This window comes from Anabrus simplex, chromosome 1 (assembly GCF_040414725.1).
Source record: "Anabrus simplex isolate iqAnaSimp1 chromosome 1, ASM4041472v1, whole genome shotgun sequence".
NCBI lineage: Eukaryota > Metazoa > Arthropoda > Insecta > Orthoptera > Tettigoniidae > Anabrus > Anabrus simplex.
The window spans coordinates 1,067,753,069-1,067,773,075 of NC_090265.1; the positions used below are offsets into that span (position 1 = coordinate 1,067,753,069).

General features: G+C 40.2%; 1 protein-coding gene across 6 annotated transcripts in view; it reads right to left on the bottom strand.

The window, feature by feature from the left end:
- LOC136857976 (uncharacterized) overlaps positions 1–20,007 on the bottom strand; it is a 162,440-nt gene that overhangs the window by 131,130 nt on the left and 11,303 nt on the right. For all 6 annotated transcript variants that reach the window (XR_011017588.1, XM_068225387.1, XM_068225389.1 and 3 more), the window contains exon 2: positions 7,562–7,724. Coding sequence is in view for 5 of the 6 variants with exons in the window: in XM_068225389.1 (XP_068081490.1) it covers positions 7,562–7,724 (163 nt within the window). In the remaining variant the exon portion in view is untranslated. The remainder of the gene's footprint in view (positions 1–7,561; positions 7,725–20,007) is intronic.

Here is a 20,007-nt window from a genome sequence, read left to right on the forward strand (position 1 = left end):
CTCAAAAAGGGGGTTACTGTAGATGACTAGAGAAAGGCTGAGCTTCACCTATGTGGTTTTTCTAACAGAATAACAACTGAAAAGAAATGTGATCTAATGTCCATGATAGAATATTTACCTGAGGAAGAGCACCATGCATTCTACAGGAATTTTTGTTCTGATATACTGTAAAAGTTCAATCATTCAAACGGTGGATACATAATAATGGTATTAACAAACCTATTTTTCACTAAAATTAGTGATATTCTTAACCAGTAACATTATATCAGACCTAAATACAGGTATAATTTTCATATTCTGTAGATTGTTGTATATGTGAAAGTATGAAACATAAGTTGAGTTTGTACTTATCACTTTTGTAAGGAAAAGACATTAGGCACTTAACTCTTTCCTAATTGTTTGCTTTCATCATGTCATACTACACTGAATGGTTACATGAACAGTCCCTTAATTTTACAAGGATATTTCTAACATGTAAACAATTTATTTCAAATAATTAAACATTTGAAATAAAGAACTAGATTGATTCAGGGATGGTTTATTTTTTATTATCTCAGAAACTAATTTATAAAATCACTAGGTATTGCTAAGAAAAATTCACAACTTACTTCCTCATTCATACCTGCAGAATTACAAAATGATTATTTCTTAAAAATTTCACCAGTGAACAATTCTCACAGAATATCTGAAATTATTCATAGTTACATGAACACAAATGAACCTCAACATGATCTCTCTCACTTTTTGCACATTTACCCAGAGGATGTAGTCATAGTATTTAAGAGCATGAATAACAAGGCTGTTGGACCAGATGGTATTCTACATTCCCTCCTAATGAACTGTTTGGATATAATCACTCCGGTCATAGCTCACCTGTATAATTTCTGTTTACAATCAGGGGTCTTTCCAGCTGTCTGGAAAATGGCCAATATCCAACCTGGTCCTAAAGTTCCTTCTCCTCAAAAGTTTTACGATTTCAGATCGATCAGTATTTTGTCAATATTAGGTAAAGTATTAGAAAGGATTGCTTACCAACAGCTCACTTCGTATTTAAATACTCATTCTATTCATAACACGTTTCAGACTGGTTTTCGAACAGGCCATAGCACTATGACGGCACTTCTCAGAGTCACCGATGATATCAAGTTTGTAAAGGACAGAAAGGAACAAACATGTCTGGTACTATTCAATTTAAGCAAGGCAATTGATAGAGTTCATCATGACCTCCTGTTGACTAAATTACATACAATGGGCATATCTCTATCAGCTCTCTCTTGGTTTAAAGCATTCTTGTAAGGGAGGTCTCAGCGTGTAGTATTTGACAAACAAAAATGCTCTAATAGTCTCGTGTACATTCTGCCGTACCTCAGGGTTCCGTGTTGGGTCCCCTTTTGTTTTCACTGTATATGAACGATCTGCCTGGAGTTTTACGCCACATAGGACATCATATGTACGCTGATTATTTACAGATCTATTACCATTTTCCTGTGAATCGTGTTGACGAAAGTATTAGTAAAATAAATCTAGATATAGAAAGACTAAATTAGTATACACTAAGTCATAATTTACTATTAAATGAAAACAAAACCTTAGCTATCTTAAAGATATCGAAGAAATTTATCAAATCTTTTTTCAACAAGGACATTCCTCCGGTATTTGTAAACGGTTCTGTAGTCAAGTATCAGGAATGTGTTAAGAATTTAGGTATTCTAATGGATAACACTCTCTCCTGGACCTTCCATGCCAAACATTTGGTCAAGAAAGTGTCTGGTATATTGCATCAGTTTCGACGAAACTTGCCGTATCTTCCTTTTTTGGTGAGAAAGATGTTGATCCAAACTATCGTATTTCCTATTTTAGATTACAGCGCTGTAATATATAGGTACTTTGATGCAGAAACAGGTTCCAAGGAGGACACTCCAGGAATCATTAATGAACAAGGGGAGTGTGTATGTGAGGATCTTCAAAAGGCAGAAATATTCAGTCAGCAGTATGTAAAGATTGGTTACAAGGATAATGTCCAGATAGAGGAGGTGACAAATGCTAAAGAAGTATTATAATTTACATATGATAACAATGACATTTATAGTAAGATACAAAAGTTGAAAACTAGAAAATTGGCTGAACTGATAAGATTTCTGGGGATATACTAAACACAATGGGTTGGGATATAGTACCATAAGTACTTATTTGATTATTGTTTGCATGAAGGAGCTATGAATGGAGAGTTACTATAGTAGCCCCAGTGTATAAAGGAAAGGGTGATAGACATAAAGCTGAAAATTACAGGCCAGTAAGTTTGACATGCATTGTATGTAAGCTTTGGGAAGGAATTCTTTCTGATTATATTAGACATCTTTGCGAAATAAATAACTGGTTCGATAGAAGGCAGTTCGGGTTTAGGAAAGGTTATTCCACTGAAGCTCAACTTGTAGGATTCAAGCAAGATATTGCAGATATCTTGAATTCAGGAGGTCAAATGGACTGTATCGCAATTGACCTTTCTAAGGCATTTGATAGGGTGGATCATGGGAGACTACTGGCAAAAATAAGTGCAATTAGACTAGAAAAAAGAGTGACTGAATGGGATGCTATATTTCTAAAAAAAATAGATCTCAGCGAATTAGAGTAGGCGAGGCTTCATCTATAATAATTAAGAGGAGAATTCCTTAAGGCAGTATTATTGGAACTTTATGTTTTCTTATAAACAATATGAGTAAAGAAGTGGAATCATAGATAAGGCTATTTGCAGATGAAGTTATTCTGTATAGAGTAATAAATACACCCAAAACAACAAAAGACACACCGGGAAGGCGTTGTCTGATTGTAAGGAAATTATGTACGCAAAGACATTTGCAAATAATTAAAGTTTCGTGTCCAATGAATGAATAGCGGGAGCTCCCGCGCATCCGATGCTCATGCATCAGATGTATATAAGGCGCAATTCTGAAGTGTATGCTCAAAGTAACTGTTGCATTTGACTGCGCTATCTTAACGTCAGCTGTAAGAATGCCACACCGAAGGATTCGTGCTCATTACGAGCAGATGTCAGACTTTGAAAGAGGTCGTGCTATTGGATTGAAAGAAGCTGGTTGGTCAAATCGAGCTGTCACTGGACAACTGGGTCGAAGTGATGCGGCGATCAGACGATGCTGGCAAGCGTGGGTCAGCAACGGCAGACATTAGCGTCAGGATGGCAGTGGTCAACCGAGGGCCACAACAGCATGGGCAGACAGAGCGATTGTCAGAACAGCTGTCACAGCACCGGAGTCGTCGTTATCAACGATACAGCGTGTGACCCGCACTCATGTGTCCACCATGACCATCAACAGACACCTAAGCGAGAAGTATTTGCGCTCGCGCCACTTGTTACGCCACTTATCACTCACGCCTGTTCACCGTCAAGCCAGATTAATGTTCTGCCGCCCTCAAGCAACGTGAAACTGTGCTGACTGGGGACGTATAGTCTTTAGTGATGAGTCCTGTTTCCAACGGTGCCCTGACGACAACCACAGACATGTTTGGAGACGTCCAGACCAGCGTGGGGATCCTGCCTCGACTATAGCACACCACACAGCCCCACAACAGGGGGTAATGGTCTGGGGTGCCATCTCCTTTGATAGCCGGACCCCCCTGGTAGTCATTCCTGGCACACTGACAGCACAGCGGTATGCTGATGACATTCTACAGCCGGTTGTATTACCATTCCTTCAGCGAGATCTAGGCCTTACTTTCCAACAGGATAATGTCCGGCCGCACACGGCACGTGTTGCTATGAACTGTCTTGAAGCTTGCCCTATCCTTCCTTGGCCAACTTGGTCGCCGGATCTCTCTCCCATAGAGCACATTTGGGATGTCATGGGAAGGCGATTGTGAACATCCCAGAATGTCGCTGATTTAGCCCAACAGTTGGAGACCATTTGGCACGAAATTCTGCAGGACACCATCCGGGAACTTTATAAGTCTATACCACGTCGAGTGACAGCTTGCATCCAGGCCAGAGGTGGACCAACACCTTATTGACTTCCTCACTTTGTAACACTCTAACTCTGCAGTAAATCATTCAATTTTTCTGCACTTTTGATCATTTGTTTTTCTATGTATCTTCCTCACATCCACCAATTTTTATCGACATCAGACAAGTCCTTCCTGGTGAGTCTTTTTTTTTTTTTTGTTATACGGTGTAAGTTACAAGATTGTGAGCAACTGCAAAATGACCTCGAACATGTTGTGAGATGGACAGCAGGCAATGGTATGATGATAAATGGGGTTAAAAGTCTTCTCTGATTTAATTACTGCATTGATGGCGTGAAAGATCCTCTTGGGGATCATTGCAAGTATCTACGTGTTAATATAAAGAAAGATCTTCGTGGGGATAATCACAAAAATAGGATTGTAAATAAAGAGTACAGATCCCTGCACATGGTTATGAGGGTGTTTAGGGGTTGTAGTAAGGATGTAAACAAGAGGGCATAGAAGTCTCTGGTAAGACCCCAACTAGAGTATGATTCCAGTATATGGGACCCTTACCAGGATTACTTGATTCATGAACTGGAAAAATTCCAAAGAAAAGCAGCTTGATTTGTTCTGGGTGATTTCCAAAAGAAGAAAAAAAAGAGTAGTGTTACAAAAATGTTGCAAAGTCTGGGCTGGCAAGACTTGAAAGAAAGAAGACGAGCAGCTCGACTAAGTGGTATGTTAAGTCATTATTCTTATTATTATTCCGTACTGAAAACAACTTCATCACTAAGTTTATACAAGGAGTATTTTATTATACCACCTGTTGAATACAATTCACCGCTGCGTGGTTAAATTAAGATAGAAACTACCAAATTTTAAGGTACATGCATCGCCTCTCTTTTACTGGGCATCATCAGCCTTATTGTAATCTATCAGTTTCATGTCCGTATTGATACTTGGCATTCACAATCACAAAGAATGGGTATCGTCCACCTAATCAATACTTTATTGTATCTTGTTTCTAAGCAGTACCGGTTTCGACCTTCACAGAGGTCATCCTCAGCTGGTCATGAGATCTAAAGCTAACTTAATATATAATTTAAAAACATTACTAAATCTAATGAAGAATGTCACATGATATGAATGATAATATTAAAATATACAATATATAAAAATTGTTCAGAAATTCAAATATCTTGGAGAAATAATAACATGGAACGCAAATGAAAAAGAAGCAATAGAACACAGAACAACTAAATTTAAACAAGCACAAAGACTTACTTGGCCAACCTATTAAAAAAAAATCTCTTTCAATAAACGCTAAGCTGAAACACTATAATTCCATAGTTAAACCAGAGGCAATGTATGCTAGTGAAACTTTATTCAAATTAAATGTAAAATCTACAACAGACAAATTACAGAAGACTGGGAGAAGAATTCTTAGAACAATTATTAATAAAAAACACCAAGTTGATGGACAGTGGAGATTGTTGCCTAACAACATTGTCTATCGTGAATGTGAATCAATAATATCTACAATGTGTAAAAGAAGAATTTCCTTTTTCTGTCACATATCAAGATTACCAGACACCAGGATATTAAAACAACTATTCAATTACTTTTTGAAGAATAAAATCAATAATAATTGGTTCAAAGAAGTTCAGGATAATTTGGAAGAATTGGGTATAACTCGGCAACAAATCAAAGACAGAAAAGAGAAGAGGATTTTGAAGAACAAAAGCATAAGTCTCAAACCAAAAACAGTTGAACGGAAACAATATACTATATCAGACATACAAAGGGCTTCCAGGTCGGAGAGGATGAGAAAGTTCTGGGAGAAGAAAAAGAAGAAATTATCTCAAATGTATTGATTTAAGTGCTCCAATGTGGGCGTAAAATATGTAAATAATAATAATAATAATAATAATAATAATAATAATACAATATATAAAATGCACAATGATATGATGTATCTTCTGGTTTTAAAAACAAGCGTTGATGTTCTATAACATGTATATGTTACATAAAATTCTGGTGTACTGTTCGTGAGTAATAGACAATTCGGTGAAATACAATTTCTATACTTAAAATGTTTATAGCATTCTTGAGGTACACTTTGAAGTTTAGTTCATATTGGTGAATCGTTGCATACGTTCGTTGGTATGTTTGTACTAAGCATTCTAGAACATTCTAGGATATGGATGTGATAAAAACTAGTAACATATAATACATTAAAATACAATAAAATGTTCACAATATTCTTGCGGTACGCTTTGGAGTTATATTAATGTTGGTAAAGCATAATGGACGTTCACAGGCATGTTTGTACCAGGCTTTCTAGAATGTTCAACGATGTGTATTGTTTATCTTGTAAGTTCATATAGCCAAGAATGTTGGATGATTTACATCAAAATATTGTGGTGTGTCATTAGTTTCCTTGGTACTAATCTCGTTAAAAGATACTGAGTAGGTGCAGATGATCCCTCTTTGTAGTTTTGTTGTTGGACATGCAGTAATCTGTGAGAACAGAGAAAATGAAGTATAAGAATTTTGTCAATGGAATGTCTAATGAATGTGTAGAATAAGTGTTTATTTACATAGTACTGTTGACTGGTCAAATGTGTACAGTTAGAATGTTCTAGAACACATTCTAGAACATTAGTTAAATGATGATATTTTTAACAGGAAAGGTAATTCCTTTCTACAAGGACATGCTGAGACCCTAGTTATATTCATTAATCAAAATGAACAAACCAGTCCAGTCCACTTACAAAAAACACTATTTTAGCTGAACATGGTCATACCGTATTACATCTTCCTCCATACCACCCAGAATTGAATCCTATTAAGACGATACAGGCAAGTCAAGTGTCAAGAACGGAGTTTCTGAACATAATATGACATTTAAAAAAATTATGGATGAACAAACTGCTTCCATTGCAAAAAAGGAATGGAAGAAACGTTTGCGAGCACGTTATGAAAATTGAAGCCCAGTACATTTCAAGAGAAGGTTTATTGGACCCAGCGCAGGTGATCATAAATGTGTGAAGTGACACGGACTCGAATAGTGGTAGTGATGGATGCAATAACAACAATGCAAGCGAAGGGGTGACAATAAATTGACCAACACTGTCAGTGGAAGAGAAACACGACACAGCTAAAGAAGATGAAGAAACCTGGAGGGATCTGAGAAAGTCTTCAAAACAGTAATGTTACAATTTACAGTAAGATCCATATGGCTTGTAAAATATCCTCACTTACACTCTCTCCTATGCATACTTGTATCACTTGTCCCCTTCTGCTGCATTGCTATCTGCCACCATGCTATTCTCCTCCTGTGCATGTGAGTGTTCTCCACTATTTGTATGAGCTGTATTATTTGATGAAGTACAGTATGAATGCAGTAAAACTTAATGAGGGAGGCAAATAAACTAACTCCAGACAAAAAAGGTGAACAGCAAGTTCATGCAGAGCAAATATGATTCTGACAGTTCTACAAAAATGTACACGTTCATTCAAGCAACATAAAGGCTATATTCCAAAACAAAGCTAAATTACTTATGAAAAAAATAATAAACTTAAATCTTGTAAATAAACATACTTAGCAATTTCTTCTCTGTATATATCTCGGGTAGAACCCTTCTCCTTCCGGCAGCGCTGGAGAATCCTCTTCCTTAAGATGAGTGCCTTAGGTAGATCCAAGTCAGGATCATGATTGTGAGGTTTTGTTTCTTCAATTGTGTCCCCATTAGCTACCATATTACCTACAACAATGAGAGATTAAAACACTTTCCAGCTATATGCATTATAAAATGTCCTTCATCCAAAAATGTATGGAACAACAAATCAATCAATCAATCAATCAATCAATCAATCAATCAATCAATCAATCAATCAATCAATCAATCAATCAATCACTACTGATCTGCATTTAGGACAGTCGCCCAAGTGGCAGATTCCATGTGTGTTGTCTTCCTAGCCTTTCTTGAATAATCTCAAAGAAATTAGAAATTTGTTGAACATCTTCCTTGGTAAGTTATTCCAATGCCTAACTCCCCTTCCTATAAACAAAGATTAGCCACAATTTGTCCTCTTGAATTCCAACTTTATCTTCACATTGTGATCTTTCCTACTTTTAAAGACACCATCCACTCAAACTTATTCGTCTACTAATATCATTCCATGCCATCTCTCCACTGACAGCTCGGAACATACCACTTGATGATACCAATATAGTTGGTCCGTTATTGGACATTATAAATTTTCCAGCTAACTCATTCCTGGTTGCCAGCATTTCACCCCAGTGTACTAAGTTCAGCTCATCAGTTGGTAAATAGCACACCTACCAAGACGCATGGCTAGTGCATACCATGAAGGCCACTGCATAGGCTACTTGGAGCCACCGGCAGTGCCAATGCACTATGAGTGACTTTGTTTCATTTTCAGAAATTGATGCCTGCCTGGCTATCAGATGATACAGATGTTAATTCCCATAGAGAACCTGAAATATTTGTCCCGAATGAGTACATTTATAATACCAATACAGTTGGTCCATTATTGGACAATATAAATTTTCTGGCTAACTCATTCCTAGTTGCCAGAGTTTCGCCCCAATATATTGGTATTATAAATTTACTTATTTGGGACAAATATTTCAGATTCCCTAAGGGAATCAACATCTGTATCATCTGATGGCCAGGCAGTCATCAATTTCTGAAAATGAAACAAAGTCTCTCATAGTGCATTGGCACTGCCGGTGGCTCCAAGTAGCTTATGCAGTGACCTCCACGGAGCTTTTCACCGAGGACAGATTACTGGCATGTTTGACTAGTGCCCCTCAATACCATCATGTCCGACAATAGCTCTACGCCATATCCCGGCGCGGCAGGTCAATCCTGATTAACAAGGTGTTTGGTCAGGTGGACTGACACGCTATTGTGGGGTTTCACCCCGGTACTTTACATTACTGTTTGGTGTGAAATATACCTCAATACCGGGAACGACAATCCCCAGATTCACTGGGCTTGCCCAGCGGCCGGCCGGGTCTTCATAGTGCAGAAATGCTCATAAGTGCTCTACGCTCAGTACATAAGCCTCCAGTTATTATGCTCAGTTGTATTGGACTCTTTAGTGAGCCAATATGGATCTAACAGGTGTCACCGCCACTCTCATCACAACTACTACCACAACAGTCATCATCAACTCCGCAATCGCCAGCACCACTCATATACCAACTACGACTATCATTCCAGCACATTACTCCGCACCTATGTGTCCTTCAGTGGACCCACCAAGCTACCGCCACCTATTGCTGCCACACGCACCTGTGCAAGACTCCAGAGTTCAATATAAACACACAGCTCCAAAAAGCACTGAACCAGCTCCACGCAGACTTGCCAGATCCACGTCGCAATCATCATGAACCAACACATCACTTCAGGACCAGCAAAATATGGAACACAACGCCACCCCAAACACTGAATCCCCCACAGAATTTCCACCTCAACCAACAGCCCGCCGCCCCATCACATCCAGTTGCACCCTCCAACCCCAACCGCAAGGCACACATTCTCTACTCCTCGTCAACCCCACCCCGGAACATCATTCCTCCCAGAAAATCTTCACCTTCTCACAACGCTTAAACATCCAGCAAACAGACATCACAGACATTCGTCCAATGGACAGCGGCATCATCATTAAAGTTAATGGCGAGCAGGCAGCTCACAAAATTGTCAATGTCATAGGCTCATCTCAATTAGGATCATCCACACCCTTTAAAAAATTTTCCCAAACCACCCACAAGACCCCTCCCCCGCCCCCTCGACTCAGTCATTCAGCTGCATGGCCAGGGGGATTGACCCGGACATAGCCGAAGGAACTATCATCGCTGAATTAAACTCCAAGAGCATTCCAGTCAAGAAAGACTTCCGGATCCAGAATGCGTCTGGGCCAACCTTCATGGTGTGCCTAATACTCCCAATACCTCAAGATGTTGATTGCCTATTATAAGAAGGGATCAGCATCTTCAGACAGCACTATAGGGTAGAACCCTCGCATGTCCCCCCACCCCAGCCTTTGCGCTGCAAGCAATGTCTAAGCCACAAACGGCACAGTACCACACAGTGCAAGGCTGCCCAACCGATCTGTGGACACTGCAATCAACCCCATCCCACCCCCTGCTGTCCGAACATCAAACCCCCCCCACTGTTTGTCACACCTGTGGAGAACCTAACCCGACATGCTCCCATCAATGTCGAGCTCGCCATCCCCCTCCCAAAAATCGTCCAGATCTTGTAGCCCCCATCCGCACCATACATCCCCCTATGCCACCCCAACCAACTCCACTTTTCCTCCCCCCAACCACTGAGGATATTGTTAAATTTATAACAATAGCCTTAATGAACATCCATCATTTCCATCACCCTCTGGTCCTGACCCAACTCCAAACTGTGGCAAACCAGGCCCTGAAACTCCACTTACAAACCTCACATGCAGGTTTTTTTTTTTTGCTACGGGCTTTACGTCGCACCGACACAGATAGGTCTTATGGTGACGATAGGACAGGAAAGGCCTAGGAGTTGGAAGGAAGCGGCCGTGGCCTTAATTAAGGTACAGCCCCAGCATTTGCCTGGTGTGAAAATGGGAAACCACGGAAAACCATTTTCAGGGCTGCCGATAGTGGGATTCGAACCTACTATCTCCCGGATGCAAGCTCACAGCCGCGCGCCTCTACGCGCACGGCCAACTCGCCCGCTACATGCAGGTTTAAACTCCCATTTTCACTTCTCCTGCCTGGAGTCATTGGTCTTATTATGGGTTATAGAACATCCAGAAATGCAGCGCCCTTCCCCACCTCCATTCTATTTTTGAATATTCAGTCTTTTTCCAGTAAACGTCTGCACCTTCACACCCTTACTCGGCAACAGTATCCATACGATTCTCATGAATGAGACCATGCTCCACTCCCATCAATCTGCCCACTTCCTGGCTATACCCTCCACCGATCTGATCATCCACATGACATCGGTCGAAGGGGTGCGGCCATCGCCATTCGACCCTCCCTTCCCATCCGTATACACCATCCCCCTCCCACCAACCCCTTTACTGAGTCCGTCATGGCTACCATTTACTTCAGATCAAGAATTCCCCACCTGGGCATAATCTACAGTCGTAAAACTCAACCCCTACCCACAGACTACCTAACCCACCTATCCACTAGCTTTCCCCACTTTCTTATTTTAGCAGATCTAAACCTTCACAGCCGCACTCAATGGGAAATTGACACACTTCATAGATTTAAAGATAAAAATTTCATTGTTCCGTATTGAAAGTATTAACGTTAAAAATTAAATAATTGAAAAAGAGGTTCAACCTATTCAATACATAAAAGAAAGGAATGTAGTGATTACATTCTTATTTAATAGTGATTAGAAATGGGACCGGTTTCGACCCTAGTCCAGGTCATCGTCAGCCATTCAAAACATAAAAACAAGAAAAACAATGCATAGAAAAAGAATAAGTGAACTCTGGATCGGTATAAGATGAAATATAAATTGATGATAAGGGTAGAAATTGTGAGTCACTTAAAATAAAACAGTACGTAATATTATGAAAGGTAGTACGGCACACGCAATGATAAGTAAAGTCTCTCAATGTTTATGAATAGTGGAGAACGGTCAAATGGGTCAGTTTTTACACTCGGTCAGGTACAAAGTCACAACACTATCGAATAACATATGAAGATCCATAAATATTTTGAAGTCGCAGACGAATAGATTTATAGAAGCAAACTGCCAGCTCTCGGTGATCAGCGCGGCACATCCAAGGTCAGATCAAAAATCAGATGTATGGCTTATCCGGCGTTTGCTCTATTAACCAGCGTTTCGTCTTAGGTCTGACACTAGACTCTTCAGAGTGGGATGTGTCAGACCCTACCCACTGACGCTGGGGTGTATGCAGGTGAACTTATCAGAAGCTTATTTATGAAGCACAGTCTGATAACTGCATACGGGAGATAAAACTCCACAATGGAATTAATGCCCGCCTAGCAATTCCAAATGGAATTTACATCCAAGGTCATGCGCTGTGGTCTCGAACGCCAAAGTAGAATGGACAATATCCTGAAGGTCCAGTATTTGCCTCGGTTGCGGGAAGTTAAGTACGTATATATAGAAATATACAACGCAATTCAGTATAATTGAATGAGTAATTGTGCTCCTGCTGAGTTCTTGGAAAACAGTTGACTTCATATGTTATTCGATAGTGTTGTGACTTTGTACCTGACAGAGTGTAAAAACTGACCCATTTGACCGTTCTCCACTATTCATAAACATTGAGAGACTTTACTTATCATTGCGTGTGCCGTACTACCTTTCATAATATTACGTACTGTTTTATTTTAAGTGACTCACAATTTCTACCCCCATCATCAATTTATATTTCATCTTATACCGATCCAGAGTTCACTTATTCTTTTTCTATGCATTGTTTTTCTTGTTTTTATGTTTTGAATGGCTGATGATGACCTGGACTAGGGTCGAAACCGGTCCCATTTCTAATCACTATTAAATAAGAATGTAATCACTACATTCCTTTCTTTTATGTATTGAATAGGTTGAACCTCTTTTTCAATTATTTAATTTTTAACACTTCATAGATGCCTGAACCAAATGGATGCCACTCTCCTCCCTCTCCCTGGGCCCTCCTGACCCAGCTCCCAAACCACACTCGATGCTGTCATATCACACAATGCCCTCGCTCACCTTCTCACAGTCTCATATCTACCTAGCATAGGAAGTCACCATCTCCCTCCATCCTCCTTCAAATACCCACCCACTCCCCATGCCCTCCTCCACCCCCACACCTTCAGAGACCCAACTATTCCCAAGCAAACTGGCCCGCATACAGAAATCATATCAACAATACTATAACCCAAGCCCCTCCGTTCCCCATAGACCAGCCGCCACAGATACCTTTTCTGAATTCCTACAGTCCACCATCTCCTCAGCGGCTCAAGCCCATATCCCCTCCCCCTCCTACAGCCCATCTCAACTACAACTTCCACCCTTCTTCAGTTGCAACAACTTACGAGAGTATGCGAGAACTAGAGACCGCTACTTCCTCCAACTTCATCGACAAACTATTCTGAGAAACATAACTACTTAACGGTCTACAAACGATGCTCTTGGACGACCACCTGCACCAATCTCAATTCACTCCATGCTCACCCTTCCTTATTTGGTGACAACTCTCTTCACTTCTAGGACAACGCAGTACATCCCAATACCCAATACACCATTTAGGATGATCTCCAAGCACAACCTCGGAAAAGCTGGGGTCATGGCATTCTATTTTGAACACCGCTTCACGTACAACATGGACAGGCACTTTGACTACTCTGCCACAGACCTTTACGCTACAATTTAAACGGCAACCACGCTCTTCCCTTCTTCCACACACTCCCTAACCAGACATATCCTAGATGCTCCTATCTCGGACAGACACATATCCGATTCATTACACAGGACCCGTGACACCGCACCAGGTCCAGGCCTATGCTTCATGTTGTATTTGTATTATTGTGGCACCTGGTTTTCAGAACTGGCACCTAGGTCGGAAGAAAATATTTCGAGCCCTGCTGCCTGACTTAGGAGAAACCAACACGGCAAAATTATTCTATTTAGTGCGTCAAATATATGATACAGGAAAAGTACCATCCGATTTTCATAGAATGTTGTTATACCTATTCCCAAGAAAGCCAGTGCTGACAATGTGATGTTTGGGACATCACTGCATGTATTCAATTATTGAACTATATAATTAATTGATAAGATGTATATATTTAATCACTGATAGGTCATTTTTAAATTAATCTATATATATAAAATAAGAGTTTTGTCTGTACATTGCTCAGAATTTGAAAAGAATGGTATTTCTGTATCGGTCATGTCCACAGTAACCAGAAAATGCATTTTTTACTTTTCCGTAATTTCTGTCTGTCTGTCTGTCTGTCTGTCTGTCCCTATGTATGTATGTATGTATGTATGTATGTATGTATGTATGATTGTACACGCAGTCTGTCTGTCTGTCTGTACCTATGTATGTATGTATGTATGTATGTATGTATGTATGATTGTACACGCATCACGATAACACGGCTGAAGAGAATTTAATGAAAATCGGTATGTAATGTCAGGTGGTGAACCACTGCAATCTAGGCTGTAATTATTTTATTCACGCTGAGTGAAATGGTTGTTTAGGGGAAGTTCTGAAATGTAATTCTCAAATAAGTTATTTATGTTATTAGTGGTCGTATCGATAAATACTACATAACTAACATAACTTTAGTTATGTCGTAAGTTAGTAGTAGTTATGTAAGAAGTTATTCAATTTCCGATCACTTATGCCTTATACATTGTTAGCGTACTGCATATAATCGGAGATATTCAGGAATTTGGATTTTTGTTACAAGTCCATATCAGCGCCGAGTCACGAGAAAATGGGTAAACAGAATTTAGTGAAAATCGGTATGTAAAGTCTGAGAATAAGGAACTACAGTCTACGATATAAATAATTTTGTAAGACACCCTAATATCACAGAGTCGAAAGAAAACTAATGTGAAGGCCTGCCATATAGAAAGCTCATAAACTTTATCAACAATAACATTACATTGACCATTGTTTGTTGTGATGAGCTTTTTGTCTTCTGTTTCCTCTCATCCCCGATAGATAGGATTACTGCAGTGTACCGAGGTTTTTTTAATTTGCTTGACGTCGCACCGAAACAGGTAGGTCTTATGGCGATGATGTGATAGGAAATGAATAGTGGTGTGAAGGAAGCGGTCTTGGCTTTTTAAGGTACAGCCTGGTGTGACTGGTGTGAAAATGGGAAACCACGGAACACCATCTTTTTTTGCTTAACGTCACACCGACACAGATATGTCTTATGGCGACGATGGGATAGGAAAGGTCTAGGAAGTGGAAGGAAGCGGCCGTGGCTTTAATTAAGGTACAGTCCCGGCATTTGCCTGGTGTGAAAATGGGAAACCACGGAAAACCATCGTCAGGGCTGCCGACAGTGGGGCTCGAACCCACTATCTCCCAAATACCATCTTCAGGGTTCCCGGCAGTGGGGTTTGAATCCACTATCTCCCGGATGCAAGCTCACAGCTGCGCGCCCCTAACCACATGGCCAACTCGCTTGGTCGTACCGACTGAAACTGCCTGCCTGTATATTGGTGGGAAGTAGCTGGGGGGGTAAGATAACTTTCTTCTTTAGCATGCCATTCCTCTGGTTAATACATTTTCTGATATATCTGGTACGTAACACACTGGTTCATCATAGTATTCGAGCTATACAATCCCTACTCTGAGCCACTGATTGGAATGAGTAGTGTGCATATTTAACGAAATCATGACAGAGGAGTGTTCATGGCAGTCTGCGACCTGGTCATTCCAGCTCTGGAACTATGGACTCAGATCGGCACCGCAGTAGTGTTCGTTGAAATTGAGAAATTGTGCGGTTTTTCATTTGATCGAGTATTTTATATGATAACATTGCTTGCAATCGCTACATTCCTACTGACGTTTCTGTAATGACCTATCTTGAATTCAGTTAGGAAAAACCACCAAGTCAGTCTTTCTGAGAATCCCGTAGCGAAGCACGGGTACATCAGCTAGTATATATATATATATAAGGTTTTAATCGTCCATTTCACATCAACATTTCATTTCTTTGTATCGCGGCTATAATGTATTCTGAATGAACCACATATTGGGTAAAGTATTTCGACATCATTCATATTAATAGCTTGCAGTAAATTTTCCAATAGCCGTTGTGAGGTGACCAGAGTCAGCAGGCTAATTTCAGCCCATTTCCTGGAAATGTACATCATCAATGTTACGAGAAAACTTACCCTTTCCACCTTCTGAAGAGACAGTTGAAACATTATGAATGCCAACTTTTCGAAGTTCGCTACATGACGCTTTCATTTTGCGGGAAAGTTCAGCCTATGTGAATGGACGTAATGAAGCAACGTGATGGATTCACAGCAATACATAGGAGAAGGGATGAGACCTTGAATCTTACTGGACCATGTGATATGGCTGATGGAGGGAGACTTTTGAACCTATATACTTCGAAGACAAGAGCTCGAGAGGACATTCTTTTTCTTACTCTTAGACACAGAGACACTCTTGGAAGACACTCTAACTACAATTCTACGTCTGCACATCGGAGAAGATTTTAACTTAGTTCACTTCGCATCCGAGTATATACTACTCAAAATTTACTCTCTTTGGGACCTGTTATCTCAATGACGGGAGGTAGTTAACGGGAGACCGATTTTGACTAGTGTACGGGAGGAGAGCTTTTATTATTAATTTAGTTACGCTACTGTTCCGTAATACGGAAGAATACAAGTGTATTCTCTCCATGAACATAACCCATGGTGGTTTTACTTTTAAAATTAGGACTCATTACGACTTTATGTAAGGAGTACAGTAGGAGTGTTAAGGCAGGAAAGTCATATTACAGCTAGTGTATTATGCACGAAGCAGAAGTAGGACTGGAATCCAACAACAGATGATGCAGCCGGTACGAGAGATCCATCATCAATCATCAGCTTCCAGATAACAAAGTCTACAAATGGTGAGCTATTGGCTTAAATTACTGCAAGTCTACGCGTTACAATTCATTTTCTTAGAGTTAATTTCATTCAATTTTTCTTTTGCTTCCGTAAGTTCAGGTTTCGTTAATACACCGTTACGTCATGTTTTTCATCCTAATAAATAGCTGTTTTAATTTGTATTTTCTGAAATTATTATTAATGATCCTAAAACTCCAAGTTAGTATACTTAATGATTTGTGTTCCGTCACCTCACCCCTGGGAGTTTTTTGAGTCTCATTACGTATTATTATTATTATTATTATTATTATTATTATTATTATTATTATTATTATTATATATAATTCGCTGGGGCCATCAAGAACCACGTTAAGTCTTGTTTCATTTGACACTGTACTTGGCCTTCTTTAGAGCCCAAATTTCCCTCATTCTTTGTGAGTGGGCCTGCTTGCGCTTCTCTGTCCAAGGGGCACCGTGACTTCTCTTCTTTTGCTCGTCTCAGTTTAGCCCGTTCGTCAATATTTTCCTGCGGAAGAGATCTCTGTTAAGGGCGTCTTCAGCTGAGATATGTAGCATTTCCAGGTCTTCTTTGGTATTTCTAAACCAGGGAATTGTGGTTTTGGGGTTTGAATCAAAAAAGTGAAAGACTTCATTAGTTAACTTTCTTCCATCCATTCTATTCAGATGACCGTAAAATCGTGCCCGTCTTTTTCTGATTGTGTCGGTAATTTTCTCTATTTTGCTGGAGACTTCCTCGTTGGATCTCTTTTGATGGATTCCATTTCTGTACTTTGATCCCAAGATTCCTCTCACAATTTTGCGTTCTTTTTTCTCCAGTTCTTCAAGGAGTCCTTTGTTGGCATTTAGAGACAGGGTTTCGGCTGCATATAGAACTACTGGCTTCAGAACTGTTTCATAGTGATGTATCTTGGTGTTTTGGGAAAGGCATTTTTTTGTTGTAGATTGTGCGAGATGTTTGGTAGGCTATTTCCAGTTTGTGTACTCGCTCCTGAAGTGCTTCTTTGTCCAGTCCATTTTTCATGATTATCTCATCCAGGTATTTGAAACTGTCTACTCAGATGATGTCTCCGTATTTCATATGGAGTTTCGGTGGAGCCTCTTTGATGTTAGTCATTACTTCCGTTTTCTCAAACGATATCTGCAAACCAGTTTGTTCAGCAATTTCCTTTAAAATTTCAACTTGAGCTCTAGCAGTTTCTATGTCGTTTGAGAGAACAGCAATATCATCGGCAAATACTAAGCAGTCTGTTGCGATCCCTTTGGATTTGGTTCCTATTCTCAATGCACTGTAATTGGTTTCCTGTATTCTCACCCGCCAGGTTCTGATGATCTTTTCAAGAACACAGTTGAAGAGTATCGGGGATAGCCCATCACCTTGTCGGACTCCTGTTTTGATGTCAAAAGAATGCGTGAGACATCCGTGGAACTTCACCTTGGATTTTGTATCGGTCAGGGTGGCTCTAATTAAAGCCAGCAGTTTCAAATCAACTCCAAATTCATTTAAGATGTTTAGCAGGACTTACCGGTCAATGGAGTCGTACGCTATCTTAAAGTCCACACAGACAGGCACATACTGCTTGGACCTTAGTGTACAATATCTGATGATCGTTTTGAGATTTTGGATCTGTTCGGCTGTTGAGCGACCTTTTCTGAACCCTCCTTGGTATCCACCTATTTGATGTTCGACTTGTGCTTCCAAACGCTCCAGGATGGCAAGTGATAGAATTTTGTAAGTCACAGGTAGCAAAGATATTCCTCTGTAGTTGTTGATGTTCTTCATGTTGCCTTTTTTGTGTAATGGATGGATCAAAGCTATTTTCCAATCTTTGGGTAGGGTCTCGTCGTTCCAAATTTCTTCTATTTGCTTTTGCAAGATATCAAGTGATTCCTCTGGGGCATATTTCCATAGTTCTGCTACTACTGAGTCTTCCCCCGGCACCTTGTTATTTTTGAGACGGGCAATGTGGCGCTTGATTTCATCTCTGTCGGGTGGTCTGGAATCTGGGTACCTGAGTAAGGGTTCCTTGGTCTCAATGGGGCTTTGCGATTTAGAGCAATTAAGTAAATTCTTGAAGTAGTCTGCCAGAAAGCTGCAATTTTCTTCATTTGACGTCGCCAGTGTGCCGTCCTTTCGCTCAAAGCATAGAGATGGTGGTTTATAGCCAGTGAGTTTGTGTTTGAAGGCCCTGTAGTACTCTCTGCTTTCATTCTTCCTAAAGTATTGTTCTATCTTTTCAATGAGAGATTTTTCGTATTTACGTTTCTCAGTTCTGAACACCCTAGCTACTTGGGCACGTTGGGTTTTGTAGGTTTCCCAATCATTTTCTGATTTTGTAGAGTAGTACTGTTTCCACGCATTGAGTCTTTCTTAGAGGACTGATTCGCAGGTACCATTCCACCAGGCATGCTTCTTGCTTCTCTTGATTTCTGCAACGTCTTTGGCGGCCTCAACAAGGAGACTTTTGGTGTTGTTAAAGTCACAGTCATTTGGTCTAGCCTTCTCCTGGAACTCCTCGACCCTTTGACGAAGTTTATCATTGTCGAAGCATGTGATCTGTTTGGTTGTCTTCCTTGTGTTTGCGGGAATTGGTTTGAATTTGATAAGAGACATATAGTGATCTGAGGCCACATTGATGCCTTTCTTTACCTTGACATTCATAATCTCAGGGCTGTTTCTCCTGGAGATTGCAACATGATCAATTTGGAACTCTCCGAGAGTTTGGACAGGAGAACGCCAAGTCATTTGCTTTCTGGGTAGATGGCGAAAGTGGGTCGACATGACCTGCAGGTTGTGATTTTCGCAAATGGACACCAGTCTTTTGCCATTGGGATTGGTTCTTTTGTGAGCAGGGTAATTTCCTATAACTTTCTTGTACTTCTGTTCACGACCTAGTTGGGCACTGAAGTCACCCAAAAGAAGCTTGAAATGGTGTTTGAGGATTTTGTTTAATTTTTCATCCAATAGGTCCCAGAAATTATCAACTTCGTCTGGATCAGACTTGTTCTTATCGTTTGTAGGAGCATGTGCGTTAACTAGGGCGTAGGTTTTGTTCATGCATTTAATTGTGAGTATAGACAATCTGTCATTCACAGGTTCGAAATTTGCAAACGATTTAAGGATCTTGGTTCTAACAGCAAACGCAGTTCCAAGCATCACAGCTCCATTGAGGATTCCTCTTTACGCTTTGCTCTTGAAAAATCGGTAGCCTTCGGATTAAAAAATCTCTTCATATGGGTACCTTGTTTCCTGTAGGGCCATTATGGATATCTGATTTTCGTGAAGAGCTTTGGTGAGGGTTTTCAGCTTGCCAGTTTGTGTAAGTGAATTTATGTTGAAAGTTGCTAGAAAGGTTTTAGATTTTGGCCTGAGTTTTTGACTCTTCGGGGTAAACCGAGACGC